Genomic DNA, 23,192 nt, shown 5'->3' with positions numbered 1-23,192 from the left:
GAAAGTTGTTTACTGGTGGAAAAAAAAGTATTGCTTTGTATATGCTAGGTTCCATTGGCATTAGTTAAACACAAAACTTCCAGGTGGGCCTTAGAAACAGCTGGGATGCTCTACAGCCAACAGCTTTATTTGTTACAAATGTGTCATATCAACATACGATGGAATTATTCAATCTCAGAAACCTCAATGCATAACCCTTTGCCACACACACACAAACACACACACACATGCGTGCGGGCATACATGCACACACACACACACACACACACACACACACACCTAAACAGCTCGCATTACCTGGAAAGAGTACACTGCAGCTATGATGAAAGATTCTAACAACCCTACTTAAAACAGTGCATTTAAAATGTGTTAGTAACATTTTCAGAAAGCGTAATTGGATATTAGCTTTGAGAAACCTTCAGATACAATATATTTTTGTGCCACCCAGATTGCTCCAAACTCCCTCTCATATGAAATACTGTATTTGTTATGAGTTCATCTACCTGATTTGTGATAGCCAAAAATGAATTTCTAAAACATTTGTGCAATGGGATGTGTGCAATTGTACAATGCAAAGAATGGTTAGTCCAGTTGTTTTACTGCAGTTGAGACAGTAGCAATACGCATCCCATTCTCAGCCTCAGATGAACAGTAGTCACACTGTATCACTTGCTATGTCTACAGAGTTTTAAAAAAAAATGTACAATTGTACATTTTCTGTGTGTGAATGAGACCCTGATTCCCAATCCACAAAATGGCCCCAGTCAGAAATTATGCCATGATCACTCAGGCAGAAGCACAAAAATGGCAGATCATGTTATCTAGAATTGAAATTCAATAATAACATCCAAAGAGAATCCCAAATAATATTCTAGCAATGAGATACTTTGGCAGTAATGGTAATGAACACTGGCACAGTAATTGAATAAAGGTGGCGCATCTTTGCCAAGTAAATATACTGCAGTATGAATCAGCATCCCCCCCCGCCCCTTTTTTTTTTGTAGTTTCCAGGATGATGCAATATATTACAAATGTCTAGGACATTTCCTTACGCTTATTTATTTATATATATATATATATATATATATAATATATATATATATATTTATTTTATTTTATTTTTTTATTTTTATAATGTGTTTACTTCTTTTGTCATGGGGATTAAGACTGCAATAGCTCACAGTGGTAATTATTAAGACAACAGAGCTGGGGAATGGGAGGCAGACAATGAGCAAACCAAGCTTCCGATTGAGGTCATCTGCAATTAAACCAGGCAGAATCCCAGACAGGAAAGTGCTGTTGTCTTCCTCTTGCATATGCATCCTGGGTATTTTTGGTGTGTCCCTTGAATACACTCTGCAACTGTTAAAGCATTGAAAGCGTGAGTGATTAAGTTGTTCTGTGTGCAGTGGGCTCGACTGTATGAGGCAGGGAGGTAATTATGCTGTAATATTCTAGAATGAGAGGTGCTTCACAGGATGTGAATGAAATGCTGGAACTGAAATTCAAATTGAGAGGGACGCCCCATTCATGAATAATGATTTCTGAATCATACAGCATAAACATACTTAATTAAATACCATTCTATATTTCTTTCCTTTCTTTTTTTTTTTTTTTTTACTATTGTTGCTTGGGCATTTTTTCAATAATATTTATTTCCAAACAGTGGAAATCATCAAAACTATACGGTAATAATCAGAACAAAGATATTCGCTGTGACGACGTGATAAACGTGTTCAGTATAGTGGGTCAGAAAGAAGAAGAAAAAAAAAACACTCTTTAAGGAGGCTACCATGTCTGAAATCCTCTTTTCCTGTCGTGGGCGAAAGCTCACGCTGTCTGTGCTCAGCGGATTCGCACCCTGTAATATTCTCCTAAAATACACTCTCCCTCAGTTTAAGATAGACTGCAGAATAGGGGCGATCGGAAGCACTCCCAGACCACCGGCGCTTTCCGGAATTTACAGTACACACCTCCGACAGTCCGCGGTAGCCTGAAAAAGGGGGAGAGCTCAGCTGGCGGTTAGGAAGCGATGCCTTCAGCTGACAGCCACAATAATAAATAGCTCTGTCTGGGTCTCAACTTTAGTACAGTTTATATACCTGGCCCTGCCTGTTTAAGGATTTCACTTCGCAGACGACACAGGCTTGATTACTCATTGCGCAGGGAACCGCTCGTCTCCGTTGTTGGATTAAGCGACGACATCGCAAACTCATCGACTGAGAGAGGTACTGCAAGAGGCGCTGGTGACCTAATGCTTCAATATATATTCATGTTAACTCATACGTCTGGTAGAAAGAGTAATTGGATTACTGTCATTGAAAGTAGTACTCTAAACGCTGCCTAGGCCAGACTGTGTGCATTTATTCATTGCATATTAACAACATGAATCATTTACATAAATCTTTTTTCGCATTTGAATGCATTTCTACAAAATAAAATGTGATTTGTTTTTATGTTCCGAAACCAACTGCTCTTGTACTACTTTTATTAATTTATTTATTTTCTGTTTTCTTCAATTTCTTTGAAGGTCTGTCAGGACTTCAAAACTGACTAAATAAGGATAGATTATTTTCTGTAAACATGGCACTGTGGTTTGCTGCATGTCATAGTGCTTAACTGAATCAAATGCTTACAAATTGGATGTAATAGCGGCTAAGTCGAGGGGTAAAAGTGTCATATGGCATTCGTGTCCAAAGCAGTTAATGTCAGCTGTGTCTATTACAGGATGAAGGCTACCTTGGTGATCGTTTGCCTGCTGGGAATTGCTTTTGCTAACCCTGTGAGTATGTTTCTTTTTCTTTTTTTCTTTTTTTATCAAGGGAATAAAATAAACATGTTTGGAATATTATCAATAGATACATTTGCTTAATGTTGATTTACTGTGCTATGTTTTCTCTGGTTTCTTTTTTTCAATGGACAGATACATCAGAAAGATGCCTTAGAAGAAACTGGTCAAGAGGCAAAAACAGTGAGTGAAATATTCTACATGGGATGAAGGGGGTTTTGGCCGTCTACAGTATGTTCACATAAAGATTTCCACTGCACTCTGACTTACTCTGTGTGATATCCAAGACTTTTAAAGTAAAACGGGTTATAGTTGACAGGTGTTTTATTGACGAAATAGACTATTAATTTATTTATTGTGTCAATCTTGCAATCATTATAGTGCATGTTTTTAATTAAACTATGGATAACGCATGCACTGTCTTGCTTCAGCAAAATCTTGGATTCAGAAGTCACAGGAATGGACTAAATACTGCAGAAGAGAATATATTTAGTATGTCTGAATTATTAATAAAGCACAGTAGTGGTTAGATTTACCCAGACACACTTAGCCCAGACAAAACAACTACTGCAAGTCTGCGGTAGTATTGCTCTGCTGCATTTTTTTTGAATGCACAATAGGCTAGACATGGAAAATGAGGGTAATTAAATATGGTGTGGGTAAACAAACAAGCAACCGTCTGGCTCCCCCATTGAAGGGTTTTAAACCATATTATTGATGTAATTGATACCTGCACCAAAGCTCTGGTTCGCCTTGGAGGAGCAGTTCTACAGGACTGCTTCAACTCAAGCAGGCATCTCCGGAGACACCTCCACGGTTTTCTTTTTCACAACTTCCAGAACTTTCTGAAGTGTCAGCAAAAGTCGGCAAAAGTGAACTGCCTTCTATAACATGGGGCCTGGGGAGTCTGCAGTATTTGAGGGCTATGTTGGCTATGTCTAGCACAGCCATTCAGTTCCAGTCCATTCACAAGCTATTCCTGCTGTCTGTGATAGTGAATGACTCTCTGTGTAGCATGTTGACAGCTGAAGGGGAAATACTGGATTTGTTCAGCCAGGAGTAGGATTGCTGTGTCTGCCTGGACGGAACTACAGTCTGCAGACACTGTAACCCTCCTGAGTTTAGCAACTCTGGTCTATAATTAGTGGGTCATTTTTGTGGATTAAAGCATAATGACATCCGGAGAAGGATTTTCATCAGTGCAAAACCTTCCAAATTTACAACATATCTTACTGGCTTCACAGAACACATATGCCAGAGAAAGCAGGAAGAACATATTGACACTAAAAAAACTTATGGTTTATGTTTGCACTAGTGATGTTAAACTAACCACAATGACCCTTCCCTGATAGCAGGTGTATTCTGAGCCAAATGTGGTTGCGGCATGGGTCAGTTTTGGCAATGGCAAGTGTATTGTGGGCCAGAAGTGGCCTAACTGTAGCTAGCCACATTTAAGGTGTTGCGGCTGTGTTCTGGCTGCCAGATTGGGATGAGTTCATTGCCGTCATTTCATAGCGGTATGTGGGAAATTTGAAGTGGTAAATGTGGGCTAGTACTGAGCCATCTCTCAGTTGCTGTCAGGATTGCCCTTAGTACAGAACCTTGAGTAAATAATGCAATTTGTATTTCATTGTTTGATTGTTTTGTGGGACAATTACATGTTTAAACGTAGATTACCATGATGACACAAATTTGGGTTAAGTTCTCTACTGAATAAAACTGCAGGTGTTGGGCAGAGGCCATTGCACTTTGCTGAATGTGTGAATGTTTCAGACTCATAAAGAACGTGTCTCTGTTCATGTGGTCCACAGATCCACAGCTCCTCAGCAGCGGTGTCTGCGGAACATGAGTCTGCAGAACGTGAGGTAGGTACTGTATGAACATCACTGAACTCCAGGCAAATGCTGTGAGCGAGATCTTTAACAGTTAGACTTACAGAAGGTGGACAGTGTAATACTGTGTTGCTTTGTCCATTTCTGGATGTATTTCAGGATATTATTTTCTGAGAGACACTCAGCAGTCAATGAGCAAATCCTTTTTGTAAAGATTATAAAAAGGTTTACTCCTACTCAGGATCAGAAAATTGATGATAAAGTGTTGTATTAAAACCTACTTAACATCAATTTTCAATTTGCAATCTCTGTAAAACATCTGATACCATGCATCTCATATAATTATATACCTTCAAACATGAAACTTATCTTTTCAATAGTAGAATCATGTACATGTGGAATTTTGTGAAATGATTATGAAACTTAAAGTTGTTTAATAATTTCAGGGCTCACAAGAAAATACTTCAGAAACTAAGGTAAGTTTGCCTAAATGAATATTTAAAATATATCTCCTATCACTTATATTCATGTCCTGTAAATAAAAAAGAGTAAAAGTAATACATGTTTTTGCCTTAGTTATTACAGTTGCATTAAGTCAACGTCATTAAAAACCGACAATGTCCAACACTGTAAATATTCTTAATTCCCAACATCGCTAAAAGGAGATTTTATGAATTGTTATATGAGTTGTTGGGTCAAGATTAGTGGTAGTTTAGTTTTGTTTTCTCTGTGGTCTATAAAATAGTTTACTGGAACTTTCTGGAACATAAAATCAGAAACATAAATAAATAGCAAATACAAATCAAATATCAAACAAGGAAGGAGAACATCAAACTCAATGTTTTTTTGCTTCCAATTATATAAAGTTACTGGATATGTGGTTGTGTATGCTGGTGCTTATTTTTATGTGCACTGAAATTTCAGTTTATAAATAATTGATATTATTCATTAAATTAATTAATTATTCATTATCATTTTCATCATCAGACCTCAGAGGAAACCAACACATCCGAAGACAAGGTAATTTCAAACATCCATGCATTTAACCCCATGCAATCAGCGGCATATCACTATATTCAGCTGTTGCACATGCATGTGTTGTAAAAGATCAAGAAGTAGGTGTTAAATAATCATAGTTTACAGTTATCCGAATGAAGAAAATGTATCTGTTTCCCTTATACGCCACTAGTAAGGGGAGACCTGGTACCATATTACCAAGATGGATGCTGTAAACTGGTCCCAGAACAGCATGGATCTCTTTTCTCTATGTATGCTCATACTTGGTTGTTTTTCTTTCAGACATCTGAGTCCAGGGACACGACAGATGAAGACAAGGTCAGTTATGAAACTTAACTTTGCCAGCCTTAACTATGAGTGAAAGGCTGAACACATAATGAGATCCTTTGTAATTGGTTCCTGTATTACCTGTATTGTAATGCCCGTTTTTTACATTCACAGAGTTCAGAAGAGAGTGAAAGCCATTCTCGTGAAAAGGTATCTGTCAGCATCGTTCATGTAATAAAATTGTCAATTTCAACCAGAGGCGAGATCATCCGGTTTAATCAAAAACAGCGGTAGTCCATAAGCCAATTTAACATTTGTAATTTACTTTTTGTCCACTACCTTCTCTGTATAATGTTCAAATTCTTAAGCCACCACTTTAGCGTTTCTAAAGAATTGCAGTAGAATATGACATCATCTGTGTGGCTGAGCCAGTGACCCTGTGCTTCAATCTGAGCAGAGTGACTCCGATGAGGATGGGGACACCAGAGATGACAGCAGAGGCAGTGAGGAGAACTTGAGGAAGGTGGGTACAGGGATCTGAGGGCCATCAGTACGCTGGGATTCAAGTACAGTTATGTGAACTCTTAAGTAAATTACCAAATTGGAACGCATTCCATAAACACACCCCCCTCCCCTCATATTTTCTCAATATTTTAGGTATCCTTATTTTGATACAATTTAAACAAATGGGGTGTACTTGCAGGACAAACAGCAGTCAGAAATTGTATCAGTTGCGCAAGTTACATATAAAGTGTAACTATTGCTAATGTTTGTGTGTACATCTCTGTCTCATTCATATAAGTGTGCTTAAATCGATGTGTGTATTGAATATGCAGAGCTGGGTTGGGGTGTTCAAGATCAACCTGAAGAGCGACGAGGACAGCAGCATGAGCAACAGCACCAGCACCAGCGAGGAAGATTCACACGCCGTGGACGCCAACACCAGCAACCCGACCAGCAGCTCAGAGAGCCACCAGAGCGAGGGGTCCAGGGAGTGCAGGGAGGGCGAGGACGGCCCGGACTGCCACAGCTCGGAGAGCGAGCAGAGCCAGGAGGGGCGGAGCCTGTCGCGAGAATGCGCGGACGTGGGGGACAGCAGCCGGGACAGCAGCCGCGACTGCAGCCGCAGCAGCGAGGAGCGCTCCTTCGAGGACGACCAGACCCACGACTCCGTTGGCGACATGCTGACGCTGGACGACGGAGAGAGGGAGCTTCACACGTGGTGACGAGCCCCCGCGTGAGGAACACTGAGCTTCAGGGACACTGGTGCATTGTGGGTCATGGCTCACAGCTAACCGCAACCTCCTATTTAGGCACCAGGACTACAGCATCCAACCCTATTTCAGGCATGGCAGGGCATTCGGCCCAAGTTGGTCCAGCAGCAGTATTAATTGCAGTGCTTATTCTTTCCTCCTACTCCAATCGGGTGTTTACTATTGTGGGAGTTCAATTTAACCTTGAAAATATTGACCTCAGGTACCTTATTTCATCTGTGTTGAAGATGTTAAAATATGTAGTCAGTGTTATTGCTTTGGGAAGCGCCATGCATTTGAGTGTACAGTACATGAATTAACCAGGAATGAGCTACATCGTGGTTACATTAAATTACTTGTATAGTGATAAACATGCTCAATATTAAATTATTTATTTTCAATTTATCAAGTTTTTTTCTGTAATGTGTAAGGTTAATTTACCTTTAATTGAACATAATATGATATTCAGAATGAGCACTGTTAAAAATTAATTTTAAAGAACATCAGACTTAACTAAAAATCTATAAGTTAATCCATCTTACCCCTCTGTGCTCATATTTTTGTGCTTTGAGAATTTTTATTTATTTTCTGTCATAAATCCAAAGTGGTTTATTGGGAATAGTGTTATAGGACACAGCTTCTAAGGTACAATGCTAAGGTACACACCTGCTCTTCTTACTGCCTTCCAGTTTAAAGTGTTCGTAGTTGTTATATTCATCATTGACAAAGGCCTTCCTGTTTTAAGGATATGGGAGGATACAGGAAATTACATCACCACCTGTGTAAGCACCACAAGCTATAAAAATAGACACACGGATCCAAAAAGATAAATAGTAAATGTTTTGCCTTAAAAATATAAAGTGTTATTAATGTATTATTTCCCTCTACATACATGATGTAAGTGATGTGAGATTATTCATATGCATTAGTACAGAATAACAGCATGATCAATGCTTTCCTGTGTATTCATGTCAGATGTGCAAATGAAATGTAGCTAATGCAAACTGAATTTGTGTCTGTGAGTATTATAACATAACTTTATAGTATTTATTTCTAGCATATTATATACAGCAAAAATAATACCAAGAATGCCAAACATATGTATTTATTTAAGAATTTTCATTAAAATGTGTTTTAGATCTGCCACAATTTGTTTTTGTCAACAAATTAAAATGGTAAGCAGCATGTATTCATGTGTTGGGTGATTTGTCAAGAATTACTTAAAGTATTTTGACCATTTTTTAGAATGTCCAAATCTTTTTGGACATTGGTGCTAAGTACTATAATCTTGGCTAAAAAAAAATAAAAAATAAACAAATAAATAAAAGATTTAATATTAAGGACAAATAAAAAATAAAAAAATAGATATTTTCAGAACACAAGTAATTTCCATTACCTCTGGGACTGGATTCATAATTTCATTTCAGTTAATTCAACTGTTGAAATGAATTTAAATTCAGTTATGGTATATGGAAAAAAGGCACTGAGATTCTATGAGTGTTTTTTCAATTAACTGAAATTAACTGAATGTCCCAGGATTGACTGAATTCAAACAGAATTGGCCATCAATTTCCAGTACAAGCATGAAAACATGGCTCACATGCACCCCAAAGGTAGAATTCTATACCCGTGGTTTAAAACTGACCACACCCTCCCTGTAATTACCTACAGCCTAACTGCCACCTCAAACAAATAAGTTTGCAGTTTGCAATTAGAGGTAGCGGTCGATTTATTTAAATGTTTTTGCCACGGGAGCATTTTTGTTTATTAGCGTTCATAAACATGAACTCATTTGATTTACGACTGATCTGTAGGGATATTTAGGGGTAAGTCAATGAGTTATCCCCCATGTACTTAAAATACAGCCTGCAAAATGGTACTCATTACAGGGCTCAGTATGTTGACTGTGAAGTTATGAAACCATTACGCTCTTGGCACGCCTCAGCTTTGAAAATAAATAAAAAACAGTCCCAGTCCTCTCATCAAATATGATTACATCTCAACAAGGAAATTCTTCTTTTTTGTTCAGATCTCATTTAAAGTTCCATATTCTTAAACATAAACAGATTTTCTAAATGCATCACCAATTATACACTGTTATTGCACTAGCATCAGTAATTAACACAGCACTGACAACTGTCAGTTCACTCAAGGTTCATGGAGTTTACATTGTATTCAAAACCTTCCATTTCCATATGGAATTAAAACAAGAAAACAATGGATAATTATTTGAATTATTTTTTTACAAGGCTGGTATAATAGTTTTTCATTCTTAAATCATAGACTGAGAACAGTTCTCATATGGAGTGACATTTTTGTTTTTGCAATCAAAAAATAAGAAAACCATTTGCAGAACCGCTTTCCAAATTTTGATGGCATGTTGAAGTTTTTACATTTTGAAATTTTGGTTGCAAGGAATGACCAGAGTGTGTAGCCAAACTGTCACCCCAAAATAGTCTGGCCAACGGAGACACATCACCTAAGCCTCCACGTAGATCTCGCCCACAGATTGTGTTCGACTTGCAACCAGAATTTCAACTTGCAACCAAATTTTGACACGCAACCAAAACTAACACAAAAACACAAAAGGTATTTGCTTTTAATAAAATACTTTTTGATTGCATTATACAAAATACACAAATGTTGCTCCATATTCTCACAAGTGGGAGGAACAAAAACCTTGACAGGCATGATCTCCAGGATAACTCACTCTCAACAAAAGGACAAAAGCACTGAGGAACTGTGGTTGTAGTCTAGATCTCATAAGATGCTACTCAATCATATAAAATACAGAAAACTGTGTGTGGATAATTTTCAGTTAATACTAGTTTGTCAGGAAGCCCAAGGTAATTTTATCTTTGAGGCTATGCCTAAATCAATGCAAATCTGGTTTATTAACTTTGTTCTGACAGAGATCTGCATAAAACACATCAATATAAACATATAATTGCATAATACAATGACCAGTATTCAGACAGCATTTGTTCTTTACTTTGATCTATAAATACATTCAGTGTTGCTTCAGCAATCACCAAATTCATACTGTATTCCTGAAGTAAGAAACTACAATTTGGGTGTAGCCTAACAACAATGCATGCAAGAAAAGATTGAAATCTATTAACCCCAGCAATCTAGTTGGCAAAATGTTTTCTCTTAGCAGCTAGGCATTCAGGTACTTCAAAGTACAGATAGCATGTGTTTATTTGGAGCAGGTTAGAGCTCCATCTTAGGTAATAAGTATGTACAAACCAAAAAACAGAATCCTAAACATAATACATAATATTATGTATACCTAATACATAATTCAATACATACAGCACTATAATATATGGGTAACGTGTACAAACAATACCTTGGCTGACAGCAAATGAACAACACTGTAACAAAAGTCATAACCACAGTAATTATGGTTTTCTGGTGATCTACAGGTATTTTCATCATGGAATCTGAATAAACTACAGTTCAAGTTCAAGGAAATAAAGGGTTAACCTTGCAGCCTTAATCGCCCTCCGTTTCCCAGGAACACCTCCATAATTAACCCTAACACAGCAACTGCATCAGCAAGAGACCTGCTACCCTGCAATAAAAAAGGCGTCCCTTTAGCGGAACAAATGTGACCTGCTCAGAAAGAGCTGTCTGTGCCGCGTCACTCATCTCTCTTTCTGTCATTACAAGTGGTGGGAACACATCTGCACTCTTTTGAAGTTGAAGGAAAGGCCTTACAAGGTAATCATTCCACTGATATAAACTCTATTAGCTATCTGAATTTCTCTGGTGTGTGTGGGTACAGTGTGCTTTGATGAGGTTTGATATTTGGTATTAAAAAGTTTGATATTTAACATATTATCTTTAAATTAAGACAATAAAACATACTGTATGAATGTTTTATGTTTATATAAAGTGATCTCATTGTCTCCTCATCTTGTCAACAGAAACTTGACTGGAATTCTTCAAAGTTGATCAAAGCTTTTAGATCGTGTCATACTGCAGAATCGAGTAAGTCACGAAACAAGACATGGGCAGCACAGAGTCAAGAGTGATAGTTCTTTCGAATACATTTGGTTTGATAGACAGATAACCAAATCATCCTGTGTTTGGGGCTTAAACTGATTTGACTAAGAGATTAATTCTTTAGGTTCCTGTGAACTCTCAGAAACAAAGAGTCCGTTGTTTGGACCTGGCATTACTATGAACTGTGGATGCAAAAATTGTGGATATTTATGGGTAATGTATAGACCACATTATGTCAGTACTGTGTTTTAAGATGGAGCAAGGTTTCCAACTTGTGAAAAATTACCATATTTATGGTTTTCAAATTATTTACAGTATTGGAGAGAATAAATGACGTTTACTGTACACAGTTACACTGAGGATAGCAAGTCATGACAGACACTGAGAAATATTGCAATGTGAGTCTTTACATAAGTGTGTCTTTGGAATACACGCCCGTGACGGTTACCCATAGTAACCTAATCATCCTCCTGTCACAGCAACAGTGATCACTCACCTGCTAATGCACAGAAAAAAAAGGTTGTCTGTTTCCTAAACATCCTGCAGCAATGTAAATCAGATTTTGTGAGACAGCATGGGCCTCATGCCAGTGCACCACTCAAAAACATTAACGTTTGTTCGGCAAATCATAGGGCCAATATTCTTTACAACTGAAATGATAGTCGTTCACATGCAATGATATAGCATGTACTGAGATACAAACTACAATACAATGCTTTTTTCCCAGTGTCTGGTTTTGGCAAGTCAGAATTGTGTTAAACCAATGAAACAAGCAAAATGTGGGTGACTCTGGATCAGAGACGGTATCAGTGAGGTGTGTGAGTCTCCACAATGTACTGTTACACTCCAGGATTCTCATTAAAATTAAATTTTCTTAGTCCAGACAAGGCAATATCACATTGCTGTGTGGTTCAGTGTTTAATTTGCCTGGGGGCCATCCAGACCCCTCTCTCTGCAGGCTCTCTTTCCCAGCATGGTGATTAAGATCCAGATCCATTTCATCCTCATGAGTCAGCTAGAGCATCAGAGGTCCAGAGTCTCTCATCCTCACAAAGGCAGTGTAGCTCCTGGACCACAGCATCATTAGGACCCCCCCCCCCCCCCTTTGATTAGCCAATCCTGGATCCCTTATTACACTAAAATGATACAGGGAGTCTTGTGTTGTAGGCATTATGCAGAGTTCTGTTTAGTGAGATCAATTCATCCCATCCTGCTCACATACAAAGTTCCCTTCCAACATGGGAGACAAGGTGACCTCAGCATGGACAGGAGGGTTCAGCCAGTTTAATTAAGAGGGTAAACATTTTGCCTCAGCTGAATACCATGCTTTAGACACTCACAGGGAACATGGAGCCAACAGATTTAGCAGCCCTGAACGTAGACGCACCAAACCTACTCAGCGTCTGATCGCCTTACAACAAATTGCCTTGAACCTCCTCTTTATCAACTGTTACTTAAACATGTCTGCTGTTGACAGGAACCTTGGCATATATATTTCCTGTCTGGCTTTATTCAATCAGCTGTTTCTGATGAGAAACACGTTCTTCATACTGCAAATGCAGGCAAATGTGCTATATAATTCATGCTGACTAGGAAGTTGTTGATGATGATGGTAATGTTGATGATGGTGATGATGATAATGATGATGGTGATGATGATAATGATGATGATGATGATAATAATATTAATAATAATAATAATAATAATAATAATAATAATAATAATAATGCTGTTTTTGTTACTGACTGACTTATTAACTAACTATATTAACCATTAACTATATTGTATGAATTGTTACAGTGTGTAACAATGAACATTGCTTTGGTATTCATCTCCATCCTAGCAGCAGCTGTTGCCCGTCCAGTGAGTATACTTCAGATTACGACATATTTTAGCCCTCAGTATGCTGCACTTAAATAATTCTGAATATAACATGAGTTACAGCAATCTCAGTAGTGCTTCCACTATACAGGTCAACTAATCATCTAATGAATTAATATTCAGCAATATTCCATATTTTGTGTAGGTGCAGAGAGGAAACATACCCAGATCAGGCATCTATGCATACTATATGGTGAGTAGTGCACTCCTCTGTTCTGAAGTACAGATCACACGGGTCACAGCTTTGGAGCACTGCTTGAACAAGGCGCTTAACCAGAATTGCTTCAGTAGATATCCAAATGTCCATAGGGATCAGGACTGGAGTGTCTGAGACTAGATTTAATGGTATGATCATGGTATAATCGTATTTGCATTGCAATAATGGGTTTTTATCACTAGATGGCAGCAAATGTAGCAACATTCATCAAATTATTATTTTTAAGCAGGCAGACATTGTTACTAATGGCTTCCCATTTAAATCTTTCACATTCGTCAATGCACTTATGAAGCTCTGTTTTTACTTGCACAGTCAAAGCATCGTCATATTCCTTCTGGAGTAGCACAGGACTGTTCTACAGTGATTTCCAATTAGTTTTGCAGCAGCCAGTACTGTACATGTATCCCATTTCTTGTTTCCTATAAGACAGTGATGATCCATCATCACAGTGAGGATGTAAATTTACCATATTATTTAATTTCACCTTGTACATACGATTCTCTGGATGCTGTCCTTGAATATACAATATCTGAAGCAATAATATACTTTGAATGGCACATTCATTTTGCCTTGATACTCTGTAAAGTGTCTTTTTAGACAAATAAAATGTAATTGAAAATTGAATTGAATCAGATATTATCCAGCTTTATGTAAACTAAATCTGAATGTGACAGTTGTAACGAGAAGGCTTATGAATGCTCTTCACTCTCCAGAGTGACTTTGGCGAATTAATCCTTGAGGACTTGGTGGAGGATGAAGGAATAAGAGTGGGCGGAGCTACTGTAGAAGATGATGAGCTGGGTGGAGAAGGATATGGGGGAGATGGAGAACAAGAAGAGGTAGAGAGTGAGAGATGGAGAGAAGGACCAGGGGAAGAGAGCGAAGGAGGTGATGGAATGCAAGGATTGGGAGAAAGTGAAAAGGCAGAAAGGCAAAATGAATATGGAGGAGATAATTCCTCTAGTGAGGAAGATGAGGATGTGGGCGAAGAGGAGGAAGACAGTGAAGGAGAAGGGGATAGCAAGGACAGCACAGAAGATGTTGATGATGGAGGACGCAATGAAGGAGGAGAAGAGGATGGAGGGAAAACTGAAAGAAAGGAAGAAAGGAAAGATGGTGGGGGAAAAGATGGCTCAAAGGTAAATTTGTTCTTCTTTTGATGTGCAGCAGGATTTATATTTTCTTTAAAATGAAACAGTGATGCTAAAGAATTGGATTATTGTTTTGTTGATGACAACATTTTATGTGAAACCAAATATTTTGAAAAGTTCACAAACAAGAAATAAAAAAGTGATACTATATGATAGCTCACTTAAGCCAGCATTTTTTTAAAATGTCATCAGCAAAACATTATGTATTTAATTATCAAGCTGATTGATTGAACCTAACTTTAAAAAAATATTCAGATCACGTGTATATGCGCATACGTGTGTTTGTGCGTGTGTGTCCAAATTTAATTTCTGTCTTTTAGGGGAGGGGAGATGCTGATGGAGAGACAGACGGAGGTAGTGATGGAGTCACTAAGGATGACACTACAGATGAGGAAAGTGATAAAGAAAGTGAAGAGTCTGATGAAGAGGATGAAGACGGAGAGGGGGATGATAATGATGGAGAAGGGGAGGAAAACAGTGAAGACGGAGGAAAGGAAGAGGTTGATAGGAATGGTGAAGATGGAGATAATGAGGGAGGAGAGACTGAGGAGAATACTGACAGTGATAGTGAAGAGACTGGGGAGAATTCTGACAGTACGGACAGTGATAGTGAAGAGACAGAGGGAAACAGTGAAGATACAGGCAGTGGTGGTGAAGAGACAGGGGGGAACTCAGGCAGTACAGACAGTGGTGGTGAAGACACTGACGGCACAGACAGGGATGGTGAAGGCAAGAAAGATACAAACAGTACAGACAGCGACAGTGAAGAGAGTGAGGAGAATACTGACAGTAGAGACAGTAGCAGTGAAGAGAGTGAGGAGAGTACTGACAGTACAGACAGTGACAGTGAAGAGACTGAGGAGAAGACTGACAGTACAGACACTGATCGTGAAGATACAGGCAGTGGTGGTGAAGAGATTGAGGAGAATTCTGGCAGTACAAACAGTACAGACAGTGACAGTGAAGAGAGTGAGGAGAATACTGACAGCACAGACAGTGATAGTGAAGAGACTGGGGAGAGTACTGACAGCACAGACAGTGAAGATGAAGGGGATGAGGAGAATACTGACAGTGCAGACAGTGATAGTGAAGAGACTAAGGAGGACACTGACAACACAGACAGTGAAGATGAAGGGGATGAGCAGAATACTGACAGCACAGACAGTGACAGTGAAGAGACAGAGGAGAATACTCACAGCACAGACAGTGAAGATGAAGGGGATGAGCAGAATACTGACAGCACAGACAGTGATAGTGAAGAGACAGAGGAGAATACTGACAGCACAGACAGCGAAGATGAAGGGGATGAGCAGAATACTGACAGCACAGACAGTGATAGTGAAGAGACAGAGGAGAATACTGACAGCACAGACAGCGAAGATGAAGGGGATGAGCAGAATACTGACAGCACAGACAGAGAAGATGAAGTGGATGAGGAGAATGCTGACAGCACAGACAGTGATAGTGAAGAGACAGAGGAGAATACTGACAGCACAGACAGTGAAGATGAAGGGGATGAGAATACTGACAGTACAGACAGTGAAGATGAAGGGGATGAGGAGAATACTGACATCATAGATGATAGCGGTGAAAACAATGAATACTGATAGTGCAGACAGTAATTCTGAAAAGACTGAGGGGAACAGTGAAAATACAAACAGTGATGGTGAGGTGTTTGAGGAAAATGCTGAAGGTACAGATCATGATAACAATGAAGAGATCAAGAACAGTTTTCAAAGCACAGAAAAAGAAGTTCAAGCTATCCAGGAGAGTACGGATGATATTGGCGATTGTGGTGAAGAAAATACAGAGGGTACAGACAGTGACAATGAAGCATTTTAGATCAGTGAACATACAAACATAAAAGACAGTGGTTACAATAAAAAAATTTCAAGAAATAAACTGAAATAATGTGGACATGCAGGTAAGGGGTTGAGGACGATACAATTCCAAAGAAAATGGAAGAAGGATGGAATAGATCATTTCAGATCATTTCAATATCTCGATTTAAAAATATACATTTAATCATGGTTTTAGAATAAGCAATACATTTAAAAAAAAAAATGATTGTAAATACATACAAAGTTTGTTTATATTAATAGTTGGATAATCATAAAATATTTACCTGCTGTTTGCTATGACAATTTTTATATAACATCAAAATGATGAAATGCTGGTGCTTGTTCATTCCAATGTCTCATTTTGTGAATAAAGCATTTTTTTTTTAAAGTACAGCCGTCAGACCTTCCCCCCCCCCCCCCCCTTGCCATTGAAAGAATATTTATACATACGTGAAACATTGTTCACACGGCCGGTTAGCTCAGTTGGTTAGAGCGTGGTGCTAATAACGCCAAGGTCGCGGGTTCGATCCCCGTACGGGCCACATACGTTTTATCGCAAGATGTATCTATCTTCTGTTCTTGCAATGACCAGGGATATGCACTAAAAATGAACACCTACCTTGACTGTGCACGAACAAATCTCGATGCTTTTGTAAGGATTTGCAAATCTACTATTACTGGTCGAGTGCAATAAAATCGGGCCCTATATAATTAAGTGGAAAACCATGCTTTTTGTCCAGACTCAAAACGTAAACGAATTGCCCCTAATATGCCTACCATAATATGGCTTTTCATTTACTAAAGCCATTTAGGATAAATGTGTTTCACAATTGCGAGGAAATACAACAAACTACGGATACGCACAATTCCTCAAGAGAGAAGCTGAGATAACATCCCAGTTGAAGATAAACATCTTCCCAGGAGTCGGCGCTAAAACATGCTTTGATGCAGGTCTTTAAAATAATAATAATAATAATAATAATAATAATAATATCATTATCGAATATTTGTATTGTCCCATTCGCTGTAGCCATAATTATGTACAATGTACAATATGGGGGTTTAAATTGAATACTTCCAGACACCTGCGATTATTATTATTATTATTATTATTATTATTATTATTATTATTACCAAAAAATCTAAAGCTAAAAATTAAAGCTAAAACTACAAAACTGATCTTATCCATTCTAGCCTCAGGATTCATTGTAGCTTGCTATCTTATGCACTCCACTTTGTTCACTAAACTTTCAGTTACTCGATTTGGAGAGTGCTTAATGTCCTCCACAACTCGGGGAACTTGTCCACATATGATCATCCTAGAAAAGCATTCATGCACGAATGCATGTATACATGAAATCATGAGTTTGCTTCCGCTATTCATATTTCTAGTTGGATACATGGAAGACACGGTAGGTAGGCAATACTAAGTAAGAGCTCGGTTCCCAAAACTTCATATTCATCAATGATATCAGGAACCTACAATATCGTAGTAGTCCATTAATTTCAGCAGGTTTGCTGGAGGTGAGAACACCCATTTTAAGGTGATTTTCCGCCCAACCAAAATAAGTGATCCGAAGCCACCGGATGCCACATACGCATGCGCAAGAACATTCTCGCTACATAGTATATTTACCAATTCGTAGGTCGTACGTTAAATAAATGTAGCCCTAAATACATATTTCTTATGGTATTTTAAATCCACACAGTATTGAATCCGCAAAGCAATTCAACAAAGGCTAGAAGGGGCGAGAAGGCTAGCAATTGTAGTAGCGTGTACAAACTTGCCTAGAGGCAAAGTAGCCTACCAGAAAAAAGTCCGCCTTTCGGGGGAAGTCCCTCGAGGAAATCCCCTTCAGTACCGGAATATTAGGCTATTTCATAGGCTATTGAACGCGCCCTATCTCACACAGTGACCTTCTCTCTAAATAAGATTAGCGACTGAGAGTATAGTTACCAGATCGTAAACTGTGTGTGACCTGAAGCAATACATGTTGACTGTTACTGCATAGACGGGACTGCAGATGTCCACGCGAAGTCTCTGATTTGTGGATTTAACCTAAAAGGATATGGAAAATATAAAGGCGGAAAACGATGCATTGATTAGTAGCTACAGGTTAAACACTTTATGTCACGGGACAGGACAGGAAATTGACTCGCTGAGCCATCAGATATGCTTGACAGACAGTACAATTGCAGATCTTGAAGCGAGATTGGGAAAATACGAGGGCACATGTAAGAAGGTGGAAACAGAGGAACCTGTGATATTAGGACATTCTAAACGTTCGTTGGAGAGTTTGTGCAATGAAGCACGTAATCTGAAGCAAATACTGCCAGATAGGCCTACAGAGACGCACGCTGCCCAGCAATCGAAGACGAACAAATTCGTGAGTAGACCTTTATACATTCACCATGCGTCATGTTTAATTATAGGCTAACAATGGAAACGTCCGACAATTTGAATGAGATGATATCCCTGACAGGTTACTCCAGACATAGTACCTGTCACAAGAAACGGAAGCTGAGATCATGTGAATATTAGCCAATTAATTAATAGGCTAGATCAAATGAAATGCTATTTAACATGTATACATATATAATTATCAGAACCACTACTAATTCCTCATATTGCCGACATAACGCCGATGGATAAAACGTAACAGAATGCATTTTCCTTGGATAGAATAGGTTTCTTCTGCACAAGTAGGCACGCTAGAAAGGATGTGTGCATATCCTGCGCACTTTTTTGTGATACTTTGTGTTATTTTAAACACGTTTTGTGTCAAAGTTACTACGTTTGTGTTAGAGATATACAATTGATATGTTACAAGGAAAGACTTTTAGCATCTACTTGATTGGAAGTAACATAAAAAGTGTTGCCCTTAGCTAGACGTGGAGGTGTGTTAAAGAAGACACGTTATGCGTTATTTTTAACGCATGTGCCATGAGAACGCCAAAGCTCCCTTTAATGATTTGTCTGTTAATATGAATGTAATTTAGAAATGCCTGTAAAATAAGTTTAGCCCCATATAATAGCGTACAACAGAGTAACCAAGGGAATCAAATTAACTTTTTGCCAGGAAGGTAAGGTATCCTACTTAAAATAGACCAGCGAGATTACCTTTAATTGTGAACTATTGCTTCTCGCAAATTCGCGATTACTACTGAACACATTGCTGGCCGGACGACTGGTTTATGACTTCAGTAACAAAATTGATTCCCGAATTTGGAGTCTCGGAATGGTGCCCTTTGAAAATGACAATAATGAAGTGAAAACGAAACGATTTATTTACTCATTTATTTACTTATTTACTTATTTACGTTTGTTTGTGAATTTACTAAAACAGTAGCCTGTAGCCTAGTTATCCGTGATTCTGTTGTACAGATAACCTGATTCTTCAGTAAAATCCAGTCGGATGTATTAATGGAATTATTTGTGTTGAACCAAACACCTAATCGTTTGTTTTATACACAGTAAAATGTCCGTGTTAATTAAACTCGAACAAAGTAGCCTACACAAGTCCAATCGAGGCCTTATCTGGGGTTTTACCCTAAAAGTACAATTGTATATCCCTAGTCAACAATAAATAATTGATTTGTATCTTTTTGTTGCTTGTAAAAGGTACTTCGTTCCCAAAATAAATACATAAAATTATTGTGCTTTTAGGCTACATTTGGCAAATTTGTTCCATAAACAACAAAAACGCACTTCAACTGTACCTTTATTTCTGAGAGTGTAGCACACCAGAGGTCGCTATAAAAATTAAACCATTTAAGTTTAAACGACACTAAACTGACGAGACGTAGGCACAATACTGCCATGGTCAATTCCCTATCTCGGTGAAAGGAAAAGGGACAAATTGCGAACGTTATAGAATGTTGGTGTATCTTTTCCCACATCTCAGGAGATCGACCGTCTACAGCAACACGCTTGGGAAACCGAGTGGGAGATATCAGGAATCGCGGGCAGGCAGCAGCTCCAGAGGGAGTTTAGAAGGGGGACGCACGGGGGCCAGTGGACGTCCAAGGACGAGCAGGACCGGTTCTACAGCTCTCTGGAGGAGAACCAGCTGAGGGCCCAACTTGCTGCCACGATCGCAGTGTGTCAAGAGCTGTTGATGAGGCTGGAGAGGAATGGGTCACCGGATAAAGGAACACATGACCTGCAGTTTCAAGAGGTTTGTATAAGTACACAACAACACTGCGGCAGCGTTACTATTAAAATGTAGTCTGATCCAAAGTATATTCAATCTCAGTTGAATTTATATAAAATATACTACGCTTGAATTAATACTGAATGTTTTATTATGTACTAGTAGGCTAATTGGGAGCAATACTAGTGCTTAATTATGTATTTATGTCCTGACAAATTGTATTGTTGTTGGAATGCAGTGGGTTCTGGACTATGTGTCATGTTTAAAGTGACCTTTGGAATAATTTTTAATTTGACACTGATTTTCAGTTTTTCCTCTTTCCAATTTTTTTCAGTTTACTGATTCTTCAAAAGCTGCTAATCTCAACACCGTAGTCTGCAAACTGAAGGAGGAAAACAGAGAGCTGAAGCAGAGAATAGCATATGTAAGCAGCTTCATTTTCACCATCATAATTCACTACCTCATTTCATTTTGATGTTATTGTTTGTGACTTGAAGGCCTCTCTGGCAGTTGCTACCATGTAATTTCAGCTTCGACCAGGAAATAATATTTAAGATCCATTTTATTTTTGCTCACTTAAGGCTTTTGTATAGAACCAAAGACCAAGTAGACCTGTCACAGAAGATTTGGCTAGGTTTCCAGTACAGAAAGACACTTTGTGAAGGATGTTTTCCCTCTCTCTCTCACATACAGGTAGAGAACCTGAATTCGAAATGGCAGAAGTATGACCTGAGCAGAGAAGAGTACGTGAAAGGACTGTGCAAGAGGCTGAAGGAGTCCAACCCCTTGGCCGATCTGGGGGCGGGGTTAGGGGCAGGGGCGGGGCCAGTACTGGTCAGAAGCACGCTGCTGCAACAGGAGATCGTAAGACTGAACCGCCTCCTGGATGAAAAGATGAACGACTGCACTAAGCTCAGCAGGGAGCTGGAGGACTCCAGGAAACAGGACCAGGAAAGAATCCAGACTCTGGAGCAGCAGGTCATTCTCCACAGATGCACGACCGGCTTGTGTCATTTAGATTTTGATATAAATGCAAAATACAAACTTGCTACAAAGGACAATCTTAAGGGAAATAGCTATAATGAATTAAATATAATTATAGTTCAGTTGTTCATACATGATAGATTAGTAATTTCCACAGGATAGAAGCAAATGTTACACACTAGTACCAACTTGAGAAAGACGTCACTGAAATGAGTTTGGACCTAGAGCATCATGTGATGCATATAAACTCAGATAATAGTCCACATGAAAGACAAACAAGTGATGAAAAGAGAAGGTAGTCTATAAAAATGGCAGAAATGACCCAGACCGTTTGCACTGCTCTCTGCTCTCTTTTGAAACTTGACTTCATTTCTTGTCCGTGCAGGTACTCATCTATACGGATGACTTTAAGTCTGAGCGTGCTGATCGGGAGAGGGCACAAAGCAGAGTCCAGGACCTGCAGGAGGAGGTGTTGCGCCTCCAGCAGAAACTCTGTAAAAAACAGGTAAGGAGCAGACCGCCCCCCGCAATTTTGAGTGTTCCTTTTTCCCGCCGTCCTTTGCGCGCATTCTAAGCGTAGCCGCAAAGGCTAACAAGCTGTATGTTGAATTCAGCAGGAGCGGAGGGATCCACCGGCGGCGTGCTGCGTGCACATCGGACACAGAATGTCCGCACACGTGCAGGCGGACGGCGCCGAGCCACGGGTCCAGCCGGGGCCGCAGAGGTCGAGCCGACAGCCGGCTACGGTTCGGACCGATCGGCAAGCCTTAACGGACCTACAGTGCCCGCGATGTTTCGCTTCCTATGACGAGGAGCACACGGCGGAGTTCCTGAAGCACTGGGACATGTGTGCCAATTTATGACAGGAAACAGGAAGTGACATCAAGACCTTGTTTTAGTAAAACCACTACATGTCCACGACATGTGACTAATTGCACATCTTGATTATTTTCAAAGAACTCACGTTTTGGTACTGTTTTGGAGCATATTCCAAATGCACGTAAGTACATATGAGCTTTATGGACTTGGATTTGTAGACTTGCTGAAGTAATCCATTTTAAAGCAAAATTCAGCATATGGACCACCAAAATTCATCTTACTGCAGGCTGTGTAAAGATGGCTTGGTTCCATATAATTGTTCTGAAACAGCTGAATTACACTTCAATGGCACTTACATTTTTCCTGGAAGATAATAAAACAGTATGTTGTACAATTTTGTCAATTAAAAAAAAAAAATTTATATTTTTGATAGTAAAAAGTAAGCTCTATAGACACGTAATTGGATTGAACCCAAAGCTGGTCACCGGATATACCTCAGTAAAAAAGTATTTTGTATTGGACAGTGTTGCGAACTCTGCACTTTCCTGACATCACAAGGGTGTCGTAATAATAATTTCCAAAACAGATCATTTAACATGTATTTTTGAAAATTACATAAGCTTTTTAGAGAGTTTCTTTATGGTCATGATGCTGCTTATCTAACTGTGATATTGGTAATGTTGTAGACTATATTTTGCGTATTGGATTTTATTTAGTATGTTGTATATGAAATTCCTTTGTATTTATAAAGTTATATATTTATATACAGTCCATCCTGCCAATATATATTGCTTGTTCTATACCTGACTTATTGCAACATTAAGAGTTTTTGTGTCTCCAACTAATTATTTGTATTGTGCTGTTTTGCAGCAGTATACCCTTTCATTCTCTGAAGGCTCCTTAAATAATGGGTGCTTATGATGATGAAAGCCTACAATTAAAAATAAAAAGAATAATAAATGACCTTCAACATTCAA

General features: G+C 38.8%; 3 protein-coding genes and 1 non-coding gene across 5 annotated transcripts; all 4 read left to right on the top strand.

Annotated features, from left to right (window-relative positions):
* The first annotated feature begins 1,854 nt into the window (after positions 1-1,854).
* Positions 1,855-8,344, top strand: scpp1 (secretory calcium-binding phosphoprotein 1). The gene is made up of 10 exons (XM_035417428.1): positions 1,855-2,228; positions 2,728-2,782; positions 2,924-2,971; positions 4,600-4,653; positions 5,067-5,096; positions 5,608-5,640; positions 5,920-5,955; positions 6,079-6,114; positions 6,362-6,427; positions 6,741-8,344. The coding sequence occupies exons 2-10, from the start codon at positions 2,729-2,731 to the stop codon at positions 7,128-7,130; spliced, it is 747 nt and encodes a 248-aa protein (XP_035273319.1). The 5' UTR covers positions 1,855-2,228; position 2,728; the 3' UTR covers positions 7,131-8,344.
* Positions 8,345-12,974: 4,630 nt separating this feature from the next.
* LOC118227520 (dentin sialophosphoprotein-like) lies at positions 12,975-16,024 on the top strand. The gene is made up of 4 exons (XM_035418059.1): positions 12,975-13,031; positions 13,195-13,242; positions 13,980-14,405; positions 14,738-16,024. The coding sequence occupies exons 1-4, from the start codon at positions 12,978-12,980 to the stop codon at positions 16,022-16,024; spliced, it is 1,815 nt and encodes a 604-aa protein (XP_035273950.1). The 5' UTR covers positions 12,975-12,977.
* Positions 16,025-16,726: 702 nt separating this feature from the next.
* Positions 16,727-16,800, top strand: trnai-aau. The gene has a single exon. It is a non-coding gene; the product is annotated as a tRNA-Ile (tRNA).
* Positions 16,801-18,120: 1,320 nt separating this feature from the next.
* tnip2 (TNFAIP3 interacting protein 2) lies at positions 18,121-23,192 on the top strand. 2 transcript variants are annotated; one of them, XM_035416983.1, is made up of 6 exons: positions 18,121-18,645; positions 20,164-20,436; positions 20,747-20,836; positions 21,106-21,390; positions 21,782-21,901; positions 22,011-23,192. In XM_035416983.1, the coding sequence occupies exons 1-6, from the start codon at positions 18,328-18,330 to the stop codon at positions 22,257-22,259; spliced, it is 1,335 nt and encodes a 444-aa protein (XP_035272874.1). In that variant the 5' UTR covers positions 18,121-18,327; the 3' UTR covers positions 22,260-23,192. The 2 variants fall into 2 exon arrangements, with proteins under 2 accessions (XP_035272874.1, XP_035272875.1); XM_035416984.1 differs by having other exon boundaries at positions 18,122-18,645; positions 22,014-23,192.

This window comes from Anguilla anguilla, chromosome 5 (genome assembly GCF_013347855.1).
Source record: "Anguilla anguilla isolate fAngAng1 chromosome 5, fAngAng1.pri, whole genome shotgun sequence".
Classification (NCBI taxonomy): domain Eukaryota; kingdom Metazoa; phylum Chordata; class Actinopteri; order Anguilliformes; family Anguillidae; genus Anguilla; species Anguilla anguilla.
This window is presented reverse-complemented; position numbering and strand designations above follow the sequence as displayed.